This window comes from Brachyistius frenatus, unplaced genomic scaffold (genome assembly GCF_029030835.1).
Source record: "Brachyistius frenatus isolate BFR_SWC_R1_liver_20210118 unplaced genomic scaffold, ASM2903083v1 Contig_128, whole genome shotgun sequence".
NCBI classification, from domain to species: domain Eukaryota; kingdom Metazoa; phylum Chordata; class Actinopteri; family Embiotocidae; genus Brachyistius; species Brachyistius frenatus.
The window spans coordinates 1,079,162-1,103,273 of record NW_027210727.1 but is presented as its reverse complement, the minus strand read 5'-3'; the positions used below and the strand labels follow the sequence as shown (position 1 = coordinate 1,103,273).

General features: G+C 41.5%; 1 protein-coding gene across 7 annotated transcripts in view; it reads right to left on the bottom strand.

Annotated features, from left to right (window-relative positions):
• Nucleotides 1–24,112, bottom strand: part of LOC138630100 (1-phosphatidylinositol 4,5-bisphosphate phosphodiesterase beta-4-like) — a 60,620-nt gene that overhangs the window by 16,428 nt on the left and 20,080 nt on the right. For 5 of the 7 annotated variants that reach the window (XM_069714221.1, XM_069714220.1, XM_069714225.1 and 2 more), the window contains exons 4-12: nt 12,428–12,525; nt 7,727–7,807; nt 6,935–6,994; nt 5,186–5,329; nt 2,266–2,345; nt 2,073–2,126; nt 1,160–1,241; nt 973–1,073; nt 441–498 (exon numbers count right to left, since the gene is read on the bottom strand). In XM_069714221.1, coding sequence (XP_069570322.1) covers nt 441–498; nt 973–1,073; nt 1,160–1,241; nt 2,073–2,126; nt 2,266–2,345; nt 5,186–5,329; nt 6,935–6,994; nt 7,727–7,807; nt 12,428–12,511 — 744 coding nt within the window. In that variant the 5' untranslated portion in view covers nt 12,512–12,525. Of the gene's footprint in view, nt 1–440; nt 499–972; nt 1,074–1,159; nt 1,242–2,072; nt 2,127–2,265; nt 2,537–5,185; nt 5,330–6,934; nt 6,995–7,726; nt 7,808–12,427; nt 12,526–17,048; nt 17,145–24,112 lie in introns of those variants that run through there. The other 2 variants (XM_069714222.1, XM_069714226.1) reach the window with 2 other exon arrangements.

Genomic DNA, 24,112 nt, shown 5'->3' with positions numbered 1-24,112 from the left:
ACCACACGACTGCACAGCAGCGGGACTGAGCGGGGTATGCAGCCACACAGAAGAGCACGGCCACAGAACACAGACACACAGCAGGAAACAAGATGAACCGAGCAGGAAGCAACAGGACGGAAACCTCTACCCTCCCGTTGCCATGGCAACACCAATCAGACACGGGGAAGGCAAAGCACGGCAGGGAGAACAAGGGGAATGGGGATGAGGGCCGGCATGCAGAATAGGGGAGGCGGTTGAAGTTGCCCTTGCAGGCTGACTGAAAGTTAAATATTTTGTCTGTCTCATTAATGGAGTTTTAATGAGCGGCGCCTGACATGCAGTCCGGGCTGGAGGGCAACTTCGACCCAGAGCAGGATGGGAGTGAGGCAGGGGAGCTGCAGAGACGGCTACGCGCAAGCCAAATACACAGAGAAGTTAATGAATGATAAAGAGCTTACTTCATTCAGAAAGCTGACTAACTGGTCTACAGTTAAATAATCAGTTTTGTTCCCATTGCTGCAAAGGAATTAATTAGAAAAAAGAAAACAACAAAACAAAATGTTATGCTTCTTAAGATAGACATTCTCACAGTCATTCACACAGTTAAAATTAGAAAGCAGTCTTTACACGCTTCAATGTTACACTTTTAGTAATAACATGTTAATCATCCCTCTGATTTGAATGTTGTCATTAGGTTGAATATAATTAAAGTTGAACTGTGGAAGCAGGTTAGGCTGTCCAGACATAGTTAGTGCAGCAGGCGCAGAAACATTTGTCCTCATTATTTCCAACAAGATGCAGCAGCTCACACTCAGGAGAATATTTTAACAGAAAAAAATAAAATGATTGTTCTGTTTAGGCACAAGGCAACACAGGTACGACTCTTCAGTTATTTGGAGTATTTATCATCTTCTACTCATATTTCTGAGGGACAAATTAAGGAAGCATCACAATTACAAAAGGGGAACCGTTTAAAAAAAGGACACTCACATTTTCTTAAATAGTTCCTCTATGTCGGTGCGAGGGCAGATCTTCTGTGTGAGTGCGTAGAAAATGTCAAAGGTGAAGTCTGAATGTTCGATCTCATCATTCTGTGGGTGATAAATAAGACAGTCAAGTACTTATAGTTTTCTTTTTACAAATCAGAGAGACACATCTGACTGTCATGTTGTCGAACCTTTCCACTGGGAAGACCCAGATCCTTCAGAGCCTGGAAAATCCCCTTCTCCGTCTTTCCTGATGCAAACGTTCGTGTGATGCTATAAAAGAGGAGTGAAGACAAAGGGTGCGGTGAAGAACACTTGTTAGAGCCATATTTTTTTTTAATGTTGATTAAAAATGATATTCTTATAGTTTGCTAGGTTATTGCAATGAGGTTTCATAATGATTATGCACCAGCTGTGACAGAGGGAAGGCGTGGAGGGTCCTGGGACCATGTGTGGGGCGGGTCATTAGTACAGTCTTTTACTTTATGTTACTTGTTTGTTGTTTTGTTTCAAGAGAGAGAGAAAAAAAAAAACGCCACAGCGAAAGCGACAGTCAGCGACGGCTGTGTTGTGATTTGGACTGCTGAACATGAGAGTCAAAAAGTGGCGTGGTGGCGTGGTTTAAAAGTTAAAAGAAGGACGCGACAACACGAGTAGGAACCAGGATGAGGTACGAAATGACACACCTCATGAATATGCTCGTACGCAGGGGTGTTTGGGTGAACTCCGTTTTACAGTGTGCACCGCTACTAAACATGTTACATGCAGCGCAGACAGGGTTACTGTGAAAAACTCTCTGTCTCTCTCTCCTGTCATATCATTTTTCTGCCAAATTTATATTTACCTAATGCAAGTAGGCAACTAAATGAAGGGACATGTCTGTCTGTCTGTGTCAATGAAAAGAAGTTCACCGGAACCGCAAACTTAGTGACTTGAGGGCCACGTGGGGATGACCAAAGCATGAACAGACACAGCATTGTGATTATAAGTGGAGAACATTTTGGGGGAAATTGGAATGTAATGAGCAATTTAACACACAACACGTTGACATTTCTTTTACGATTATTTCTAAATTCAGGATCTCGTATCTTTTTCAGCTCTTACCCTCTCACAGGAATCTTCCCATTCACGTTGGTCAAGAAGCACATTCTCATCCAACTAAACAAGAAAAGGAGGTAAAACAAAAAACACAGATGAGTGAAATATCAAAGAGTAGTAAATGGGTTGACTGAGAAATAAAATTCTGAAACTATATTTCTAAACTGTTTGGAGCAGTTATCATTTAAAATCTACTCACTGTTTCTTGAGGCATGTCATTGGACAGACGTTGTTGGCCTTAAAGTTGTGAATCACTGACCTCAAGCCCTCGATCCACTTCTGCAAACAAACAAACACCAGTATTCAGAACACACACACACACACACACACACACACACACACACACACACACACACACACACACACACACACACACACACACACACACACACACACACACACACACACACACACACACACACACACACACACACACACACACACACACAGCAGCCGGATGGGTATCCAGTCTGCATTGAGTTTAGGACTGAGCGCCTTTGGGGAAATAAACACAAGCAAATGAATTGCCTCTTAACTCACACACACATCCGAGTGCTCTGACAGGACAATCAGGAATACGTGCACTCACATGAAAACAGACGCACAGCGATAAACACAGTGAGCTGCTGCAAGGCGACAAGCAGTGACAACAAATAAATAGCAAGAGATGGCCTTGTAACTTCCACGAACACACAACCCGATGCAATGAGAGTCTGAAATATCTTTTCATCTCTAAAATTCTGCGCTTCAAACTGTCCTTCTTTGGGTTTTTTCTTCTCTTGTTCAACCCCAAATATTATTACTGACATCGTTAGAAAAGCGTTAAACAAAATAGCGGGTGCAGCAGGGTCATGTGGTGTCCATGAAGCAGTGTGTGTTTGCGTGAACGTGTGCCTGCTGATGTAAATAACTCCTGAGATCTACCACTTGGGGTCCACCTGCATGCTGGGAGGTGCTGATAGTGTGTGTGTGTGTGTGTGTGTGTGTGTGTGTGTGTGTGTGTGTGTGTGTGTGTGTGTGTGTGTGTGTGTGTGTGTGTGTGTGTGTGTGTGTGTGTGTGTGTGTGTGTGTGTGTGTGTGTGGGGGAGAGAGTGAGGGGGACAGTTATAGCAGGAACTGTGGGGGTCTATGTACCTGGATGTGTGTCTGTGTGTGTGTGTGTGTGTGTGTGTGTGTGTGTGTGTGTGTGTGTGTGTGTGTGTGTGTGTGTGTGTGTGTGTGTGTGTGTGTGTGTGTGTGTGTGTGTGTGTTTTAACCCCCAGGGCTCTCTGCTGAAGGCTGTTGGATGAATATCAGTGGCAGCCCTGTGGCAGCGAGCTCTCCGAAGCACACGCAGCATTTATAACAGCCATCACCACAAAAACACCCTTTCATTAGATATGAATGAACATCAACACGGTGGTGACACATAACAGATCTGTGGCGACATGTTCATTGTGTTTTCAAACGGCTGCTGACTTTGAATTCTTTGTCCAAATCAACTCCTTTAAATTCATGATTTAAAACATTTTCACCAAGGCTAGCAGCATGCTGCAACTTCCAATCACTCCAGCTGTGATATGTCGCTGCCAGCAGCCTCTTTAAATTGTTCTTCTCTGGCAACAATTGTGAATGATACACAGAATTCTTGGCAAGTTTGTGTAAATGATCAAACACTATTTGCACGTCACATACTCTGGATTAGTTGCGGTATCTAGCAGACATCCTCCAGGCAGAGAAAAAATTACACTCAGTGCTCCATCTTGCTTTGGCTTCATGTCTTTCAATTACTGCAGAGCCTTTGGGCCACAATAAACAGAGGATAGCTTGACTTTTACTGTTGTTTTTTCCTCCACAAGTTTTCTTCTGCCTCGATGCTGCCTGTAATCTCATGCAGTCATCCAAACCTTCACTGGTCACGTTCTGTAGTTTTCCTTACGGTCAACGAAGCCCATTAAAAGACAGAAGTAACAGTGAAATGATCTGATACACAAAGTCATGTAGAGAAAAGAACTGATTCCCATGCGCCACAGACCGACAAGAGACAGCGTTGAGAGGCCAACAATCACCGGTTTGGATCATTTTATAGCAGCGCAGTGTAAAGTCACAGCGTGTAATACACCCGCTGGTCCACTAGAGGAGCGTGTCAGTGTGACGGTAGGCCTTGCCTCATCGGGAAAAGTAGACAGAGGTTATTTGATTGATTAAGTAAAACGTTTTAAAGTCTATGAAAGGGGGAAGGTCGGGGGTGGTTGCAGACATAAAACCCCAGACTTTCACCGAGGTAAGCAGGGTAAGTGTAACGACATGTTTTTTCCCACCTTGGCGAGGCTAAACCGTGACACCGTGGACTAGTGGGTGTATTTACACACGTGATACAGAGTTGAAAATGGAGACCACCACCACCACCACCTTTGAAGACTAAGCAACACTGACTTTAATGCCTCTTCGTGTCATCTATTGCAGTATGTTGTGGTAACACTGAGAGTTTTTGGGTTCATCTGAGTGGTTCATTCTTCAAAATTCAGATCAAGAAAGAAGATTCAAAAGAGAAAATAACAGCAAAAGCAGGAGAGCAGGAGCGACACGGGGAGATGGAGACGAGGTGAGACAGAGAAAATGAGTCACTCGGAATGTGTCTATTTGTCAGAATGAATCAAGGCCTCGTGTCGGAGCCGGCATATGAACCATTCTCCTGGTTTTCTTTTCTTTATTAAATATTTGTTGTGTGGGGGTGTTCTTTTAACCTTTATATACAATGTTGTGAAATGTTGCATTCATTTTGGATGTACTCCAGATAGGGAAGACAGTTAAGTGCGTTTAGATGTTTAGATACACTGTAAGTGTGTGAAGAAAGACAAGTTCCACTTACTCAAGCGGGCTATCAGTGTACACACGTGTACAACACCAGGTTAAGTTGGTCTTTGTTAATATATTAAACATTAATACAATGTTTCAAACTGTACTGCCTTGAAAACTCATACACTTTAATCTCAAGGTCAGTCCTCCACTTTATGACTTCGCTGTTTCACATCCTCAGTTGTTCGAGTCGTGTGTGTGTGTGTGTGTGTGTGTGTGTGTGTGTGTGTGTGTGTGTGTGTGTGTGTGTGTGTGTGTGTGTGTGTGTGTGTGTTTTTTACCCTGGCTGTGTCTGGGTTCTCTGCCACCATGAACATGAAGCTGAGGTTGACCAGGTCGGTGCCACTGCAGATGCAGATGATGCATCCCTCCAAGTCTGCCTCTGTCTTTCCGAGGGCCTCGAATGATGACAAGATCTTCGGGTCCTGAGGAAAGAGAGCAAACGAGAGATTAGTGGGGAAACCGATGGATGAAAAAAAAGTTTAAAAAAAACACCCTTAAAGAGAAAAGAAGAAGTGTGGACAAAGGAACAATGCAAGAACTTTAGATCTTTTGAAGAATTTATACAGCTTTAAATTTAAGGCTATATGAATTACAATGGTCTATATTTTAATTAATTGTAAAAAGACATTTGGGACATTAAAAGGTTCATAGTTTCACTGGTTACTTTCCTCAGAACAATCTACAGTCCCCAATACTTCAGCCTGATATGACCGCAAGCTCCAGTTCAATCAATGAAACAGAAAATCCCTTCTCTCACGCATAAAAACACAGCAGCGCTCCTCCCTCTCATCTTTTCAATTGGATTTTCGGTGTTACATCACCGTCACCGTGCAAGGTAGTAATGTATGTTTGTTATATGATTGAATTAACAGAAACAGGCTATGCTGCTTTAAAAACCCCAGCCCGCAATCATCCCCTCCCGTTCATCTGTCCTCCCTCACTGGATTATTGGAAACAGCTCTCAGTGCGTGTGTGTAACCACGTTAGCCTCCGAGGAGAAGCCCTGCTATCAGCTGCCTGCTACTTACTGTTTGAACAAACAGGAGAAGCTGCTATCAGGCGGCGGTATCTGTATACGTGCCCTCACACATGTACGTAAACACACGTCCACACGGAGGACCAAACGAACAGGCTCCGTTCTGCTGTCAGCAGCACCTACTGTACACAGTTGTTATGTACACAGCACTCCAGAGTGTCTTCTACCAGCAGCCTCTGACTTTTAGTAGCTTGATGGGTTTGCGTTGTAATTAGAAGCCGGCATCCACATGGGTATTCCAATAACAGCTTTCATAATATATATAGTCGACGTGAAGCCAAATGTTATGATATAATGTGTCAGTGTCAACGCTGCACAGCACGAGTCAATATTCAATAAACAGAGAAACCACACAGCTTCGTGCTTGTGTGTAATTGGCTTCATATCTGCTAACAAAAAAAGAGCCGAAAATAGAAGTAAAGCAGGTGGTCGGTACATCTTGGCCTGTTTCAGGATCAGTTTCCTATTTCAGGATGAGGGAGAGTAATTCTGACGGAGACAGACCGTCTTCTATCTGCCGGCTTTTGGTCCTGTCGTGTGAACTCCTTAACCTAGTGGTTGACTGACAGCCCGTCATCACTGAGCTGAAAGCTAAATATTTTCAACATTCCTCTGTGGGTTGAGAGCACAAGCCCTGGCTGCAAAACAACAGTTCGACATTCAAAACCTGCGGCCAGAACCAGCTCGGGTTGTATAAATATGAATGAGTTAAATATTTAATGTTTATGTTCTGCTCATGCCCCTCGTGAATCTGTTATTTGAGAGAGGAGCTCAGCAATGAGAACTAAACTGTGAGTCTCAGATCAGTGTTATATTGATACAACACAGCGCTGCAGCCTTGGCTAATTTCAGCATGAGTAATGAGCCTCCCTAGACTTTACCAGGAGTGTCACCTTGGGAGCAAAAAGACTGAACGCTGGATGGATTGGGCTGAGAGCGAGAATTTTTCTGCAAGCAGAAGTGAGGAAATGAGTCTTTCCCGAGGCCTCACCTTCGGGACGGCACCGACACGGATACTGTTGATGAGGGAACACTCAAGAACCTGGCCTTCCTGCAGGAGACACAAACAGGTGGGATCAGGGAGAGGGTACAGAATGATAGCAAGTGGAGATGGAGAAAACCAGACAGATGGGTCACAGCGCGTTCTGTTTGTGATTTCTGATTGTTGCGATTCCTCATAATTATGTTTTCAATACCTCACATTTTTGAGAATAGCTGTTGTAACACCTATTGGTTCAATTTCTGAGTTGTATTTGATCTCCAGTGCACACAGGATAAACACGTCAGGAGGATGGACAGAAAGCTGTTTCTTCTCGAGGTTTATACATCAGCCATTTCCAAAACTGTCAAATTGAAAGGAGTTTTTCTTTTTCTTACAGTAAACAGCAATTCTGAAAGCAACATAACGCTGGCAGAATTTTTTTTTTTTTACTGTAAATGTTGACTGATTGAGAACTTCTCTGCGAGTTGATTTACACAACATATATCATTAACTAAAAACAATGGCTATCTTGAATGTCAGAAATTAATCTAAGAATCGATTTTATATTTTAGAAAATGTCTACAGTAAGATGAATAGCATGTCAGAGTTAGGAAGGTTGCGATTAGGTGCACTTTCTTTTTTTTTTTTTTAAAGTTTCCAGGAACCAAGCAAGGTTTACATCAGGGGAGTATTTGGGAAAACACTGAATGAGAAAACTTTTTCTCCTGACCACTATATAAGAACATATTTTCCTCCTGGCAGACAATAAAATACACAAAGGTGAGGAGGTGGACGGTGTACCTTTCCCTCACTCTTCCAGGTGATGAAGAAGCCGTACTCGTCCACCCTCATCTGACAGTTGGGCTCAAAGAAGTACGGGTCCTGCAGAGGAACAACATATTTTTTGTAAAGACAGGAGGCTTCATCAATCACAGCGTTTTATTTGACATGTCCAGACATTAAACAGTCAACCTACTCAACAACACACAGGGATTACGCAATAACATGATCGCTTGTAGCTCTAACTCATTTTATATAATATACCTGCCCGCCAGATGACGCACGCACGCACGCACACACACACGCACACACACACACACACACACACACACACACACACACACACACACACACACACACACACACACACACACACACACACACACACACACACACACACACACACACAAAGTATTCACCAATACATTCAGTATGTACACACAAGTTGCAGAGGAGATGAACCCTATGGCTAAGGCAAACACACAGTGAGATAAATGTGACTGCTGTTAAATGCTAACATCATCTGGCTGGAACACACTGCCGAACGCAACACTGTCTGAGACGCATGTGTGTGTCCGTGAATGTACATGGCTGCTGAAGCACACATGACCTGTGGCTCTCCATCTATCAGCTGGTGGGCAACATGCAGCCAGCGACCCCTATTCAGTTCAGGAGAAGTGTTCACGAACAGAAAATCTACGAACATTAGGCGTATCTCAACCAAACATTTGACATTAAACTCAATCAGCTGGAAGCTGTAATTGGGCCGAAGAGTGACTGTGTTGTGTAATTTATTTTAATCCCACTCAAATCACACATCTGAGAAGGCTAAAAACATAAGAGAGAAAAAAATAAAATAGGAGATGGCTGCTGGGTCACTCTAACTCTTCTAATATTAGCAAGAGGGAACAGTGTGACACACACACACACACACACACACACACACACACACACACACACACACACACACACACACACACACACACACACACACACACACACACACACACACACACACACACACACACAATTTATTATTTCAGTATGTTGCTGCCATTAGATACAAAGCTGCACATAGGACTAAGCTGGATTGTTATTTGGCTCTTATCCTGTCATCTAAAACCACCATAAAAACTGGGAGAACAATCCTATTTCCATTTAGGAAACAGTGAGACTGCTGTAAGTGCAGTTAAAAGCTTGACTCTGTCATCTGAATTAGGGCTGACAGAGGCTTCAGTTACACATAGTGTCGCCGGCTCGATGAAGGAGATGTCGGCAAATGAGCCCCAACTGTTAGGAACGTACAGTACAGCAAGCTACTGTTACACTATCAGACAGTCTGCTCTTGTAAAGCTAAAAGAAGAGGAACAATTAGTTGAGGGTCCAACCGTCTCCGTCTTTGGATGGATGGAGAGTTCAGCTCCACGCGATCATTTCTATATTCTTTCATAAGTGCCTGGCTAAGTTCAACTCAGTGTGTGTGTGTGTCTTATTTTGAACTCTCCATCAAAAGGAAGCGAAACACAAACACAAGGCATTTGGTTCAAAAGACCCGCATGTATGCTCCCACACACACTCACACTCTCTCACAGGTGATTATTTTCAACCTCTGAGTGCGTGAAGCCATGTTCTTATCTGCCTTACATCCTAATTTTGCATTGCATTGTTTTTGATTGTTTTCCACAAAGCAAGTCATGACAATGCAAGGAGAGAGCAAATACCCTCACGCTACCCGTGTAATAGGTTTACGTCTTCTCACAGTCACACAATGTATTTTGTAATCTCTTCGTTCACTGCAAGGAAGTACAGCTTTATTCAACAGGTGAGTATATTTTATGGTTGGAGCGGATGATTTTGGGGTATTTTGCTTTCTGTATAAATCACCAAACCAATATCATGAATTGATGACTGAGCCAGCCTGTGTATCAGTTATAGAAGTATCTACCAATATCATATAAAATGCTGGTAAAAAGCAACCGAAATAAGCTTTTATGTGTTTTCAGTGTCTCCCAATTCTGAGCACTTATTCTCTGCTTTCATCAGCTGTCGATATAAGGCTGATTAGTCCCCATGGAAACCAAACATCAGCCAGATCTTAAGTGATTGATTTCCAATCAGTGAGATAATGAATGAAACACACACACACACACACACACACACACACACACACACACACACACACACACACACACACACACACACACACACACACACACACACACACACACACACACACACACACACACACACACACAGGAAGCCCTTTAGCCCTTAGCAGGATGAATTACACAGGATCTCTTTAACCTTTGACATCAGTGCCTCTGGACTTGTCAATGACGGGGGACCTGTATGAAATATCCCAGTCTAAGACAAAAAAAACTATTTAATTATTGCAAATCTATAGGGTCATTTAAAGCCTCTTACATTGTACTAGACAGGGGTGAGGCTAAACAGAAAAACAAGGATGTAGGAGAAAACAAAGTTAGAGATGGAAAAAAACAAAAAACACTCGCAAACTGCTTTTAGTCAAAGGGAGAAAAAAAAGATGATAACAAAAGCATTCTGGGACATGAAGTTGTTTTTACAAACGCGTCATGTCATATCTTTATCATTTTAGACAGGGCAGTAATAAGTACATGTAGCACTCTTGAGAGACTCATCCGCCATGAGGCCTCGAATTGCACCGAGTAAGACACGCACATGCACATGCACATGCACAGACACACACACACACACACACGCACACACACACACACACACACACACACACACACACACACACACAGACACACACAGACACACACGCACACACACAACCTGCCTCTACCATCTGTCACGCAGTGGGGTTTCAGTCGGTGGAGAATGATTTGTGGAAAAACAAAAATCCATGCTGTTTAGCATATTTGCCTGCGGAAGAGCAAGTCTATATGATTTCAATCGAAGCCGATTTGCCCTGCAGCCTTTGTGTTTACCAGGAAACAGAGCTAAGGGCTATTCACACACACAGCTAAGGGCTATTCACGCACACACACACACGCACACACACGCACACACACACACACACACACACACACACACACACACACACACACACACACACACACACACACACACACACACACACACACACACACACACACACACACACACACACACAGATGTAAAGTATGACTGGCAGTTATTAGTAAAAGGGGGACATTACTACTTCATGTGCACCACAGGTTAAGAGGTTGACAACCGAAATAATTTGTTTAATGAATGAGGGACGATATCTCATTTTAAACTACCAATCCAGACTGATCAAAGATTTTTGTAAAATAATTGTAATTAATATTGTTTAAAATATAATGTTTCAATAATGACAAAATACAGGGTTAAGAGGGTAGTGGTATGTCCCAAGTGGCATCATAATTTTAGGTGACTAACGGGGGTTGACCTTATTAGCATTCAGGCCAGTCCTAACCTTGTCCTGCCTAAGCTTGGCTCAAACTCACAGCAGCAACACTCCGAGGACTTTCTTCAGAAGCATGCTGGCCCAGTTTCAGCGCTCACTTTGACATGGATGTGGATTTGACGATGCCTTCGCGTACGCTCTTTCAAGTTGTCTTCTCTGCCTAAGAGGGATCCTCTCCCCCCTCCACGCACAGCTGAAGCCCACATAAACGGAGAGGGACTGAGGGGATTTCCTGATGTGTGCAGGGGTACGCGTGTGTCTCTGTGTGAGTGTGCGCGCGCGCGCGCGTGTGTATGACACACTTTGCCTTCGCTCTGTTAAATGTCCTAGCTAAGTGTCCTGATTAAGTTTGTCAGAGGAAACGTGGGCAAAGATGTACACGGGGTCATATAAGTCGAGGGACATACAGAGTAAGATTGACGCGATAACTTTCTATAAACTTTTCTGTTTATATAAATATTGGAAAGACAAACAACAAACTTACTTGTGGCTGTGAATAATCGTCTCTTATTCCGTTTTAAAATTCAGACTTTTATATGTCTTTTTATTGATTTATTTATATGTCTTAGCTCGTTTTTATGTTTTGTAGAGCATTGTGTAATTGCGTTTTACGTCCTGGTGTATACAGCACTAATCTCAAATTCGTGATAGTGTCATTTTAAAATATTCAATAACAGTGGTATTATGAGGAGCCCTGTGGAAATCTGAGGATTTATAGACTAAACAGACATACAAAGATACAGAGAATCTTCAGGCCCTCGGTGGACGTGTGTGTTGCAGACAGGCAGTCGCCAGGCAGAAGCTTCTTAATGAGCCTGATCAATGTGGCTGGCCTACAGCTAGAACTCTGACTACAACAATGACGCATCAGGTTATAAAGCAGACGCCTCTGCTTCATGTGTGCGTACTTGTGTTACTCATGTTGTGGGGACAGAAATCTGCATATTATTACATTTGAAAGTGAATACTTGTTTTAAGCTAATGTTCTAAAGAGATAGAAACACGACTGTGTGTGTGTGTGCGTGCGTGTACGTGCGTGCATGCATGCGTGTACAACTAATGACTAAGCCAGGAACAGTCATTAAGTTGAAGGATTATAACAGGGCAGAGCAAATAATCAATTTCAGTATCAGCAGGGTTACTGACAAACGCACAAGGCTTGAAGCACAGGCTGAACCTTTATCGCCTCATCAAGGATATTAAACTCAAGAGGCTCTTTATTCTTATGGACTGACTGATTACCCAGCGTGGAAACGCGTCACATTTACCTCATCAAACCTGTCGAAGGAGGCCCCTTCCTGCATGAACTCAGGCAGGTGCTTCTGCCAGTTAAACTCATAGGATTTGGTCATGGCTGCTCACAAACCTGAGAAACAAATAAAAGAGGGAAAGACAGATAAAAAAAAAAAAAAAAAAAAAGAGAAACAAGGACAAAATTAGTAAAAAGAATCTGTGACAAGCAATAGCAACAGCTCATGAGCACAGCTACTATACCTACCTCTCTAGTGGCTCATCCAAAAATATCCTATCCAGAGAAGTAGGATAAGTACATTTAAAACTACTGACTAATAAACAAGAGACCAAAGGCAGCATTTAAGGCTTATTTGGGGTTTTTAACATTTAACAAAGGAACCAAACTCACATCTGTTCTTGTGCCTGGGAGTGCTTGACAAAATGTGAGCTTTTGCATTAGGTAATTTCTTAAAGTCTAAAACTAGTAAATGACATAAATGGTAGAAACAAATCAATCAAATCTTTCATTGTCATTTGGTTCAGCAGTTATCGACTACCAAACAGCAGAAGTGAAGGATGCAGAGATATTGGAGCTGTAATATGCACAGTGTAAGTAGGGAGACATATGCAGACAGGTCAGGCTGAGGGAACGTGGGTGTACCACATCATCACAGGTTCACCGCTGGGTGGGACTGCAGGTCGAGCATGTCTGACAGTTAAAAAATATCTGAGGGTGGAATTTTCCATGAAGTCTACCTTTATCGCGCACTTGGCCTGAAACAGTTTGGATCTACACCGTGATCCTCGTCAAACACACACAAAAAACCAAGTCAGGTTTGATTCATGTGACACACCTGCATGTGGATCATCACGTAAGACATCGAGCTCAAGGAGGGGGACGGGAGGAGGTCCTGACAGGAAACTGTAATATTGTTGATGACACCACCCAAATATAGGCTCCCCTTACGTCAGCCTCAAATGTGTCAGGCAAAATTTAGAGGGAGAGGAGCGCACTTGAGAACGTGACATACTATGTATAGTCTGAGAGCGCAGCCGGTATTAAGTCATTATGGGAATACTCTGAGGTGTGATATGATTGTGATTAGCAGCTCTTTCAGCCTGCAAAGGGTACAGGGCATACGATGTCTAATATAAAGAAAATTAGCCATGCATTCAAACACAGAACAATCATTTATAGTTTACTCTACATGTCTGTTATTTTGTCTATTAAGGTGTGATTTACCATCATGCCTTCCCCACCGGTTTTATTAATGTAACTGTCCATCTGCATGAGTGCGTGTATCTGTGTGTCGAGGAACCCTGCAGACAGTGCCGAGACTGAAGCACTACATTTCATGCAGAAACCACCCATTTTCTTCCCAGGAATAAACAGAGGAAAACTAGATGTTGTACGGGTGAGATGACAAAGAGGGAAATGGAGGATGGGGGATGATAGAGAAAGTGAAAGAAATAGGGACAAACAGAGAGTGAGTGGGAGGAGAGAAAGATATGGGCAAATAGACTGATAAGAGACAGGAAGGACAAAATTAAATCAGTGAACTAAAAGTAAGAGCCGGCTATAAAAGCCGGTGAGAGACGTGACAGGGAGAGGAGCAGAGGGTAACATGAGAAGCATGGAGATAAAACAGAACAGTGGTGGACAAGAAGAGAGATGTGAGAGTGAAACAGCTGTGTGTGACAGAGGCTGGCTGGACAGGCTGGAGGAGCAGTGTGGAGAGTACAGCGGGGGGATGTCTGCTTTTGATGTGGGCTACATAGATCAGAGACAACATCAACAAAGGTTACAGAAAACTACCAGCTGGGTGGGCTCCAGTCCACCCATGGCATGACAAACACAGATGAGGCACGGGCTCTGAGATGTCTGAAGGCTGTCATTATGAAAATACAAACTTATACAGTACAGGAGCTCGCAACAGCTATTCTCACTCCTCCATGCAGGTTCAATAAAAGGTCAAATTAGCCAATAAAGACGACGGACCAACAAGGAAACTAGAAAACACACAACTACTCCATTAACTTTTGTGAATTAAACCCCTTAACAATAAAAATCAAGTATTTAACCTTGTCAACATGTCAAAAAGTGGTGTTTTTTTTTTTTTATGCTACAAGACATATTATGAGTGCTTTGAAACTACAGTCCAACAGACTCAAAAACACAGACTCAGACAGCCAGGGTCTCATACATCACATATCTAAGGAATCAAACCTGCCAACAAGCTGGGTGGAGCTTTCTATATCATCGAGCAGCCAACTCAAGCTGCAGGTAGAGAGATGGGGTGAGATAGATGAGGGGACTATTTGCATATTCATTGACTGCTAAATAAAGAAAAAGGCATGGAGTTACATCTAAGCCACTTTAGGGCATCAGGAGATTTCTAAATATGTAATTTTGATGAACAAAGGCATTTTTGAGGTAGGTTAATCAATGCCAGGAGAGGAATTTTAAATCATTACGCAACACAGAAGACTATTGTACTCTACTGTATGTCACACCGCTCCAGGAGATGGAGCATTCAGGCCAGGTCAATATACCCATTGATGTACAAAAAAAGCGGGCCAGCCTCATCAAACCCAGCCCTCCACCATCTGTGGTGTCCAACAGGGGACTGTACCACAGATGCACACATCCTGTCGGGGGAATGAAAATACAGTTGCACATTTCCAGTGGAAATGAAGAACTGGGGCTGGGGAAGGTGCAATGATACAACCTACAGAAAAAAAAGGAAAGGGGTTACAGATGAACTGATAATGCTAATCTTAAAGAAATGCTATATATTTGTAAATCAGATTTAAAATGATTCCATTAGGAAAATTGACATCTTTAATTTGGACTAATTGGGTTGTGCTGTCTTGTCTGATATTAGCCTAGATCTCGCCACACTCAGCCGTATGCATTAGATAACATTTTCCTCAGTGGGATGAAATCTGTCCAATAGCAGTGCAGAAACCGAGGTTCTGTAAGGCCATGCCAAGCGTGCACACCGGGACTCTGAGCTCCTGGACGTGTGAGTGTGCACGTGAGGAGCCAAGGGAAGCTGAAGGAAGTCAGGGAGGTCCGAGCCCCCTGTCCAACCCCTGACAACGAGATAATTACGATAGATAGGATCCCCGTGAGGAACACTGTTCCCAGCCTCCTCATCTAAAATGGCAGCTAGGGTAACACCCAGCGGTCCCACACCTCATAAACTAAAATTAGGCTGCAGCTACATCAGTCAGCCAGCGGTGGAAGGGTTGACTGGGGACACACTCAAATGGACACAAGTGAACAACACAGAGGGAGAGGCACATGTGACGTGGCTGTCCCAATAACCAAAGCTCTCCTTTAACGTGTAACTCATACCAGGTATTAAGAAAAGACTTGTACATTAAAAACAACTGAGTGATTACATAGGAATCTGAGAGGGAAACAGGCCTTTTTAGAAGTATGTTTTTATTTCTCATAAGATCTTACAGATCATCACTTCATGTTTTGGTGTCAGAATTATCGTGCAGTATTTTTACATTTTACTGCATCAATGGCAGACAAAAAGTATTTAAATTCCAGTTGAACACAATTTGCATGGCCTCTTTTCCTTTTGTAGCTGCAGAAGTAGGAAAACATTGTTTCTGTCCTCAGATCTGTCAAGACTCAATGTCAAACAGCTGGTCGGAGTTCGCGCAAAAGATAAATGATGTGCTTATGTTGGTCTTCATCATGGGACTTGACAAGGATTTTCCAGGTGCTGACTGTTTGACCATGTACAGCCTGGCACTAAAAATCCTGGAGTTAAGTCTTGGAAGGAGGCTGGACTCTGTGCTTATTTGCTTTACTTGTGTATATATGTATTTATGGCTTTGTGTCTTTCAGGGCCAAAACTGGAAGACCTGCAAAGTCAACAAATGTCAGCTGGCCTGTTACACCATGTGACAGCAGAAGGCCAAAGGCAAGTTTAACAGCATAGCATTGGGCAAAACTCTGGTAATGTTGCGTTTGTTTTTTTTGTTCTTTGCCACATCTTACATCTCCTGGACCTCTGTAGCCTACTAAGCATGGGGATTAGACTGAAATCAGTTTTCTCATCTGCCTGTAGCTATTAGTATTTCCCAAAATGACACACTTGGTTTGCAAAGGGATGTCTTGAGAAACACAAATGTGTATCACAGACTTTTGCCACCCATAACTCCAGACCATAGTCGTATCGTAAAAAAACATTAACTCATAAGCCCCACAAGTTTAACATCCTATAAGTCAGTTATATACAAGCGTACTTCAAGATTATTTTCACGTCAGTAGCTATCAAGGAAAAAAGGCCATTTGAACTAATAATAATGTAATGTAAGTAATAATGTTTTGTATTGACTGTTACTCCGGCTCATTAGACCTTCTTTCAGGTTGAGTGTGGGTGGACCTTTGCTATTCAAAAGAAAAATGGCTCTTCTGCACTTACTGTTAAAGGGTTGTTCAAAAAGACAACTCCTGAAAAATGGAGTCATGGCAATGTTTGGCAGAAATATTTATTGAAACAGAAAAATCTCACTATGTCAGCTTCACATTAGTGAGCCTACCACCTGCTAGATAAAGTAATCAAAAATCCACAAAAACACAAACAGCATTCATTTCACATTTCTCAGTTACTAATGAGAAGACATGCACACCCACTATTCAGAGGACCTGATGATGCGCACCGGTTTTCAAGATCCCTGATTAATCTTCCAAGCATCACCGGCAAACGGCAGAACCACACAACCGTAACTGATGTAGAAGAAAAAGAAAGTTACACTACATCAAAAACTGAAACTAAGAATTTAAATGAACACACAAACGCTTACTGTCGATATTAGGAAAGGGTCGATTGAAAAAGGAAGCAGGAATTTCACAGTAAGATCAAAGAGCTGCTCATCATTGAAAAACAATAAAGGGGAAGTAATGATACATGTGCATACTGCCCGATTATATGATTTTCACTTGCCTCGGTTTCTAGGAACTTGGGATTGTCAACGGAATTAACTTGGTTTCAACAACCAACAACAAGCTTTCTGCACATATTGAGTCTGCACACACAGTGATGGAGCAAATTTTCCCATTTCTACAACTGTTCCACACCCACACTGCTACTGTGCCTGTGAAAGTCAAAGAGGCTGTAACACTAATGTCTGGCATGATAGCAGCATCTGGACATCATTTTCTCCCAAGCTTGGCCTATGTACAAATTTGTACATACAGTTACATTACTGGCTTACTCCCTGTTCTGTAATCTAAATTGTACATATGACAACTTGTCATCACATCCTCTTATTTGTTGAGAATATTTACATTGTCTCATGGCTATCATACTTGAAAGTGAAGACATGAAGGCACCTAGAACTTGTCAGCAAAATACCAGAATTCATTATAATCCCAGAAGTCAATGTATCTCCTCTGTATTTTTATTAGGAAAATATAAATGTTGAAGTCCTACAGGTAACATTGAGAGCTGCTTGTTTACAGCCAGCACTGACTTTTTTTTTTTTTTTGGTCTGTTAAAATATGAGCTGTAGGTAATTGAGGTTAATGTCTCTTCTGTTGGTTAATGTGCTCTCTCCGAGCTGCTGACCGTGCTCTGCCAAATATCGCGGTATCAATCCACAAGGCTGATTCTTCTTCAGAGACATGATCAGATGATTATGGGACATTAAGCTGTCCCAGTTCAACTTTTCATGCAGCAAATCAATATTTTGAGCTCATTACATCCATAGTTCTGACCCTCTAATATTTTGATCAAGTAATAAATCAGGAAATATGGTGTAAAAGTCAGAATATCATGGCTGTTATTTAAGTGTCAAAACAATGTCAATCAATAAGATCTATTTTATAAATGCTGATGCTGATCTCATTTTTAGGTTGGAGTTAGAGATTGTGATTATTTACTAGGCTTGCATAATTGATTTTTGATTAACTTGGTAGCTACCGCTAAAAACTGTAACATTTCTACAGCTGATCTAAACTGAATCTTTGAGTTGTCGTTTTCTAACTCTGTTTACTGGCTAATGATAAAAGTTAAACTTAATGAAACTTGTTAAAGGGAATTTGAAAGAATTCGGATTTGATAAAAAGCTTTTGAAACACAACCTTTGACACGCAGCACATCACTCTGGTCTTTCGATAAACTACTGACAAACAATAATAGTGTACGAGTCAAGATTGTGTTTTTAATGGTCATCACCCGACATATGTATGTATGCTAGAAGGCCTCTTCTTTTACACCAATCTTCCTCGCTCACTATCAGGGTCAGAACTCCCTTGAGGGCTGAACCCATTTTAGGACACACACATCTACCATCTCACCTCCACTGACTCTCTGCAAAACAAATCCCCTGCTACTAAGAACAATTTTCTTGATGCCCATTATGTTCAAATCCCAGTATTAGATGTGAACTCCATCTGTTTAATAGCACAGACAAGCACTCTCTAACATAGTTAACATAAAAAAAAGCCATCTGTCTTCATTATAGACCAAAAACTCCCCAGTCACAGCCCAATATGAATAACTTGTTAATTCTGCTGCTATTTTATTATCAGATATTAATTACAATCTTCACCAGTCAACAATATGATGCAATTTTAAATGGTCAATTTAACCTAATGAAACACAACTATGGATGTTGATCCACTAAAGAACAGATAATATTAATGATAGATGTATACTGTGTACATTGATAATGTGATGTAAACACCCTGTCAGATGTTTTTAATTATTAGTCCTCTGGAGAGCACATTCATAACTCAGATAATTTGTCATGCATTTCTTCTCCATGCCAGACCTGTCAGGCAACACAAACAGGTTGTTTACCTCAATGCACAAAACACAACACTTACACTACAACAGGTTAGAGGTCAAATCCCACTCGGGCCACGTATTCTAGCACTGCTTTTATGGCATTTAAAGTCTCCAAATTGCACGCCTTATGTTACGACCATATGTTGTAAATGCGTTGCATTACAAATCTCCTGGCATGAACACTCAATTTTGATGTTGTTGGCATGTAATTCAATCCTTTTCCTTTTTTTATGTTTCCCTTTTTCATTTTTTTCAACAATTCACAACAACCACTTGCAGGCAGTTTTGGCCTGTATTAAAAATACACATCATAATTTCAAACAATGATTCATTTTATTGGCTGCCTTTAATATCGTTCTAATAAAGTAGCATTTAAGTTTTCATGACAACAATTATTTTTGCTAGAATTGCTTGAAGCAAATCATACATTACATTAATGAACCCTTTCCATAAAAAAATCCTCATAACAAAATAAATTATTTTGAGCATTTATATATATTTTTTTCAAAATATTACTTTCTCCACAACTGAATTAAAATAAACTATAATATTCATAATTCTTCTGCAGCACATCATATTGTAATTTAAATGTTCTTTTCAGGTTTAAATTAAGCAGCATGTTGGCAGACAATTTGGAACAAAGATATGACGCATTTGGCTGCACACTACTCCTGTTGTTTTTGGCAGAAGAGAGAAAGACCTCGACAGAGCGAGGTTTGGGAACGGTGATAAAAGGGGAACACACTCTCAACTGTCTCTAGCCTTTGTATTGAACTACATGCCCAGTTTGTCTATAAACGTTGCACATAAAGTAGGAGACTATCAAGTTATAGCCAAGTAGTCTGATGGGTGCAGAAACACAGTCTGTATGCGTGTTGATATTTTACAGTAGCCTGGTGTTTGGTGTACTTTACTTAATATGGGTAACCACAGAGCCACTGGTAACAGATGAACAACTTTCATTTCATTGTACATCGACACCTTCACACACTGTCTGTTTGCATGGCAAACAAATACCAAAGATAGATCTCATTTACAGGTCTGAAAAATATCAACATATCAAGAGTGCTACACAGTTTGAGGTATTGTATTCAAATTCATAAAATGGAAAGGTGCTCCTCGGGACAACAATAACAGCAACAACTTATTATACTGTATATTCCAATCCCCCAGAGTAATGCTAAAAACGATCCGTTTAGCAGGACTTTTAATTTCATTATATAGAATAAGTGTTCATTATACCATATAGTGGGGAAAAAAAAAACTCAGGTCACCTGCCTTAGTCAAACAGTTTTTGTTATGGCCTCCGGCAAGACTACCACTACCCAGAGTACACAGAACATGAAGGACAGGATTCACCACATCCGGCAAGGAAACTGAAACAGGTTGCTGCTGTGAAACAACGTCTTTAACATCCAATAACACAAACGGACTATTGAACATTCTGGTGGTGGCAGGGTTGTTTGATTGAATTATCATAAATTAGATTAATCTATCAGATTGAATGCATTAAGCAGTTGATTTTTGCTAACAGTTTGAAGCACCCATCAGTCACACGTTCATGTTGTGAGAGACAGCACAATATCATACAATTGTCTCGAAGTCTAACTCTCAGTCCCTAATTCGATGAAAGCCGTGCTGTGTTTTTATTACGCCTACAAGATTTGTGTTCTTTGAGCAAACAGCACACATTGCAGGGAAATTAATGTTAATATTGCCAATGTCTGTTTTACATGACATTTTAGTGACTGAACAGAACAGGGGTGTAAGAGGAGGCAGCATTCACTAATTAAACACTTAACAAGGATGCAGATCCTGTGTGTGCATATGCTTGTGTATAAACTGGGTAAGATCTCTGATTTAACTTGATATCGTAACTTTTTCAGCCCAATCGCAGCTCTGTGTAGCATGTCAGCGTGGGATCTACTACGTGTCACTACACAAGACAATTTATGAACAATTTCAGTGAGGAGAGCTGCAACACTGATGAAAAAGTGAGAAAAAAAGTGACTGGAAAACCAACCGCTACTCAGCACTGAAATTGCTCGTTCCAACTGATTCACAGTTCGGCTCCAGTTTGCTTCCCGAGCGAGGGTCAACTGAGGTCTCAGCGGTCCCTCCGGCATTGTGTGACCTTGTGTGTGTATGGGAGTGACTGCGTATGGAGACCTATATGTCTGTTTATGTGTGTCCATGTTTGCCTGTTCAGGTTCGTTTGTCTTTGTAAGTAGGTTTGTGTGAACGTGTCTGTTTAAGTTTGTTGTCTTTAGTCCATTTAATCCTCTTAGCCTAAAGAGTAACTAACAGAAACATATACTGTAAAGTGTTCAGCCTTCAGTACATAGTGTTAAGTTTACAAGTTAGAGAAGGATTGTGATGAGAAGACAGCAAGTTTCAATCTCCAAACTGTCTTGGGCATTCAAACCCAAGACACAACATTTTATTTTCCTTCAACAACTGAGACCAGAATGACCAGTGGCCTCTTTAACTTATTATAGGCTCCTTTCAGACTCCATTATAAATGTGAGTGGCTTGCACATTTTAAATTTACGTGGGATTGATTTCTTCACAACAAAGAGGTCTTCTGCCTGAAAGGCTTGTTTTTGTCCTCTGACTCCTCATAAAGACGAGAACTGCTGCGTGCTGCATGTTTCCTTAAAAAAAAAAAAACTATAAATATGCTCTTGAGCAAGGCACACATCCCACATTAAACAGCTGCTCGTATGACACAGAAAAAGCAGAATTGTGTCTGTTTACGTGTCAAACTGATAGGAAACAACTAGTGAGTACAGTGGTTTCACAATGAACTATGGAGGAATTGAATGTAAGGAGTGTTCAGTTTGAACAGGATTCGAAATATGCAATATAGCTTGGATGGGTGTAATACTCAAACTACTGTCCACAATATTCATTCCTGTTCCTACAGTAGGCTTTCAGAGCGGGACTAAAAACTATTTTGGAGAAATTTGAGGATTTATTGTTTCCATTTTCTCTGACCAGCCCAGCCATTCTCAAGAAAACAAACCTGTTTAATGGCCACAGAGACTGCATACAAACGGGCCTGGATTTATGTGCCACGCCACTAAGTAATAGGAAGAAATGTACAGTAAGTGCTAAATAACAGAGATGAAAACGACTTCCTAATGTTGTTTGGAGGATGCATTTTCTTCTTGGTCTGTACATGCAACAATCTGGAATCACCATTTGTTTCTCTGGGACTGTAGCTAAGGAAGCATTATGCTGTTGAGGGGAAGAATGTCTTTTTCCAAGCCAAATGACTTTCTCCTACACTCTTCTTTGCCTTTTATAGTTGAGGATCACCCTGCTCACTCACGCTCCTCGGCCCCGGGTTACATAATTAAGACGAGCCTGGGATGGAAACTGGCTGTCTTTCGATCACACACTAACTACAGCGCCCAACTGCGGTCTAACAAAGCACATGTGTACACACACACACACACACACACACACACACACACACACACACACACACACACACACACACACACACACACACACACACACACACACACACACACACACACACACACACACACACACACACACATCAAACATCATGTCTATGGATGTCAGGAACAATAAAAAATAAAACATTCCAACAGTAAGTACAATATAAACAATACATCTCCTTCACTTTCAACCATAAAACTTTAGTCAGCTCAGTCTCCACAGTTTGTCCATACTGAACATGAACATAACTGAGTTCATACAACACGCACATCCACATACTCAAAGAGTTCTATATATAGTCACATCCAACCTCTGACAAACTGAGGTATAAAAAGAATTTAACATGTGTCCTAATGGACACGGTATCCATCTAATAAATGATGGGCTAAATACCTTTGTGGATATTCGTGTGTGCCTGTGTGTGTCTGTGAGAGAGAGAGAGAGAGAGAGAGAGAGAGAGTCTGTTGACCTGAGGGCCAATGACTACCCTCAGTGAGGGAACACTGAGGCCTCTCAAAGAGAACGACAGTAAGAACTGGAGGGAAGGAGGCAAGAAATGGGTAAGGGGTGTCCCCGGGTTATCAGGAATCTTAGTCAGAGGTATTGCCAGTACTGCGTGACCTCATGTGCGCGTGCATGCATGTGTGTTTGTGTCTCAGTCAGGGAGTTCCCTGAGGTAGAGGGGCTAGGCTGACGCATTAGCGTGCTTAATCCAACCCTGACAGCTCTCTGGACGAAACTTCCCCCGCCATCTGTAAACAGACGATACGACTCTCGCATCTACTTTTGTTTGCAAGTGTAACGGGTGCGCAAGAAATCTGACGAGGAAGTTAATTGGGGCAGACAAAATACTGCACGAGAGAGCGAAACAATGCCATATCAATTGAGGCAGAAAATAAACTATCAGCAATGCGGGAAATACTTTTCTACTACTTGGGAAATCCATATTTCAGTGATGATTTAAGAATCTTTTTATAGGAATCATGCTATCTTAGAAACAGAGTCTAAAAATATAACTAGAAATCCTCAGTCTTTGCACTGTGATGAAAACATGGAACTGAAGCCACAAAATGGAATATGGAAAAGACCATTCTTCACGAGACAAAAGTGAGGAGATGGTGTACATGTCTGGTTCATAATAGAGTGGAATACTATTATAAAGACAAGTCTATGCTATTTATTTTAAACAGCATTGGTGGAGAAACATAGATAAGATGTTAAACAGTGTCATAGGTAAAATTACTACTGTTTTGCCCCACCTTTGATCCTGGAAGTAACAGTGAAAAGGTTTCTGTTGATTTATTTTTGGTTCTGTTTCTGGCAAAAATTAGGTTTACATTTTTGACTTTTCTCTAATGTAAAGCTTATTACTGTAGAGGAAATTTTGGGTATCACAATCCATATTACGATACTACTGGAGGCATGCAAGGA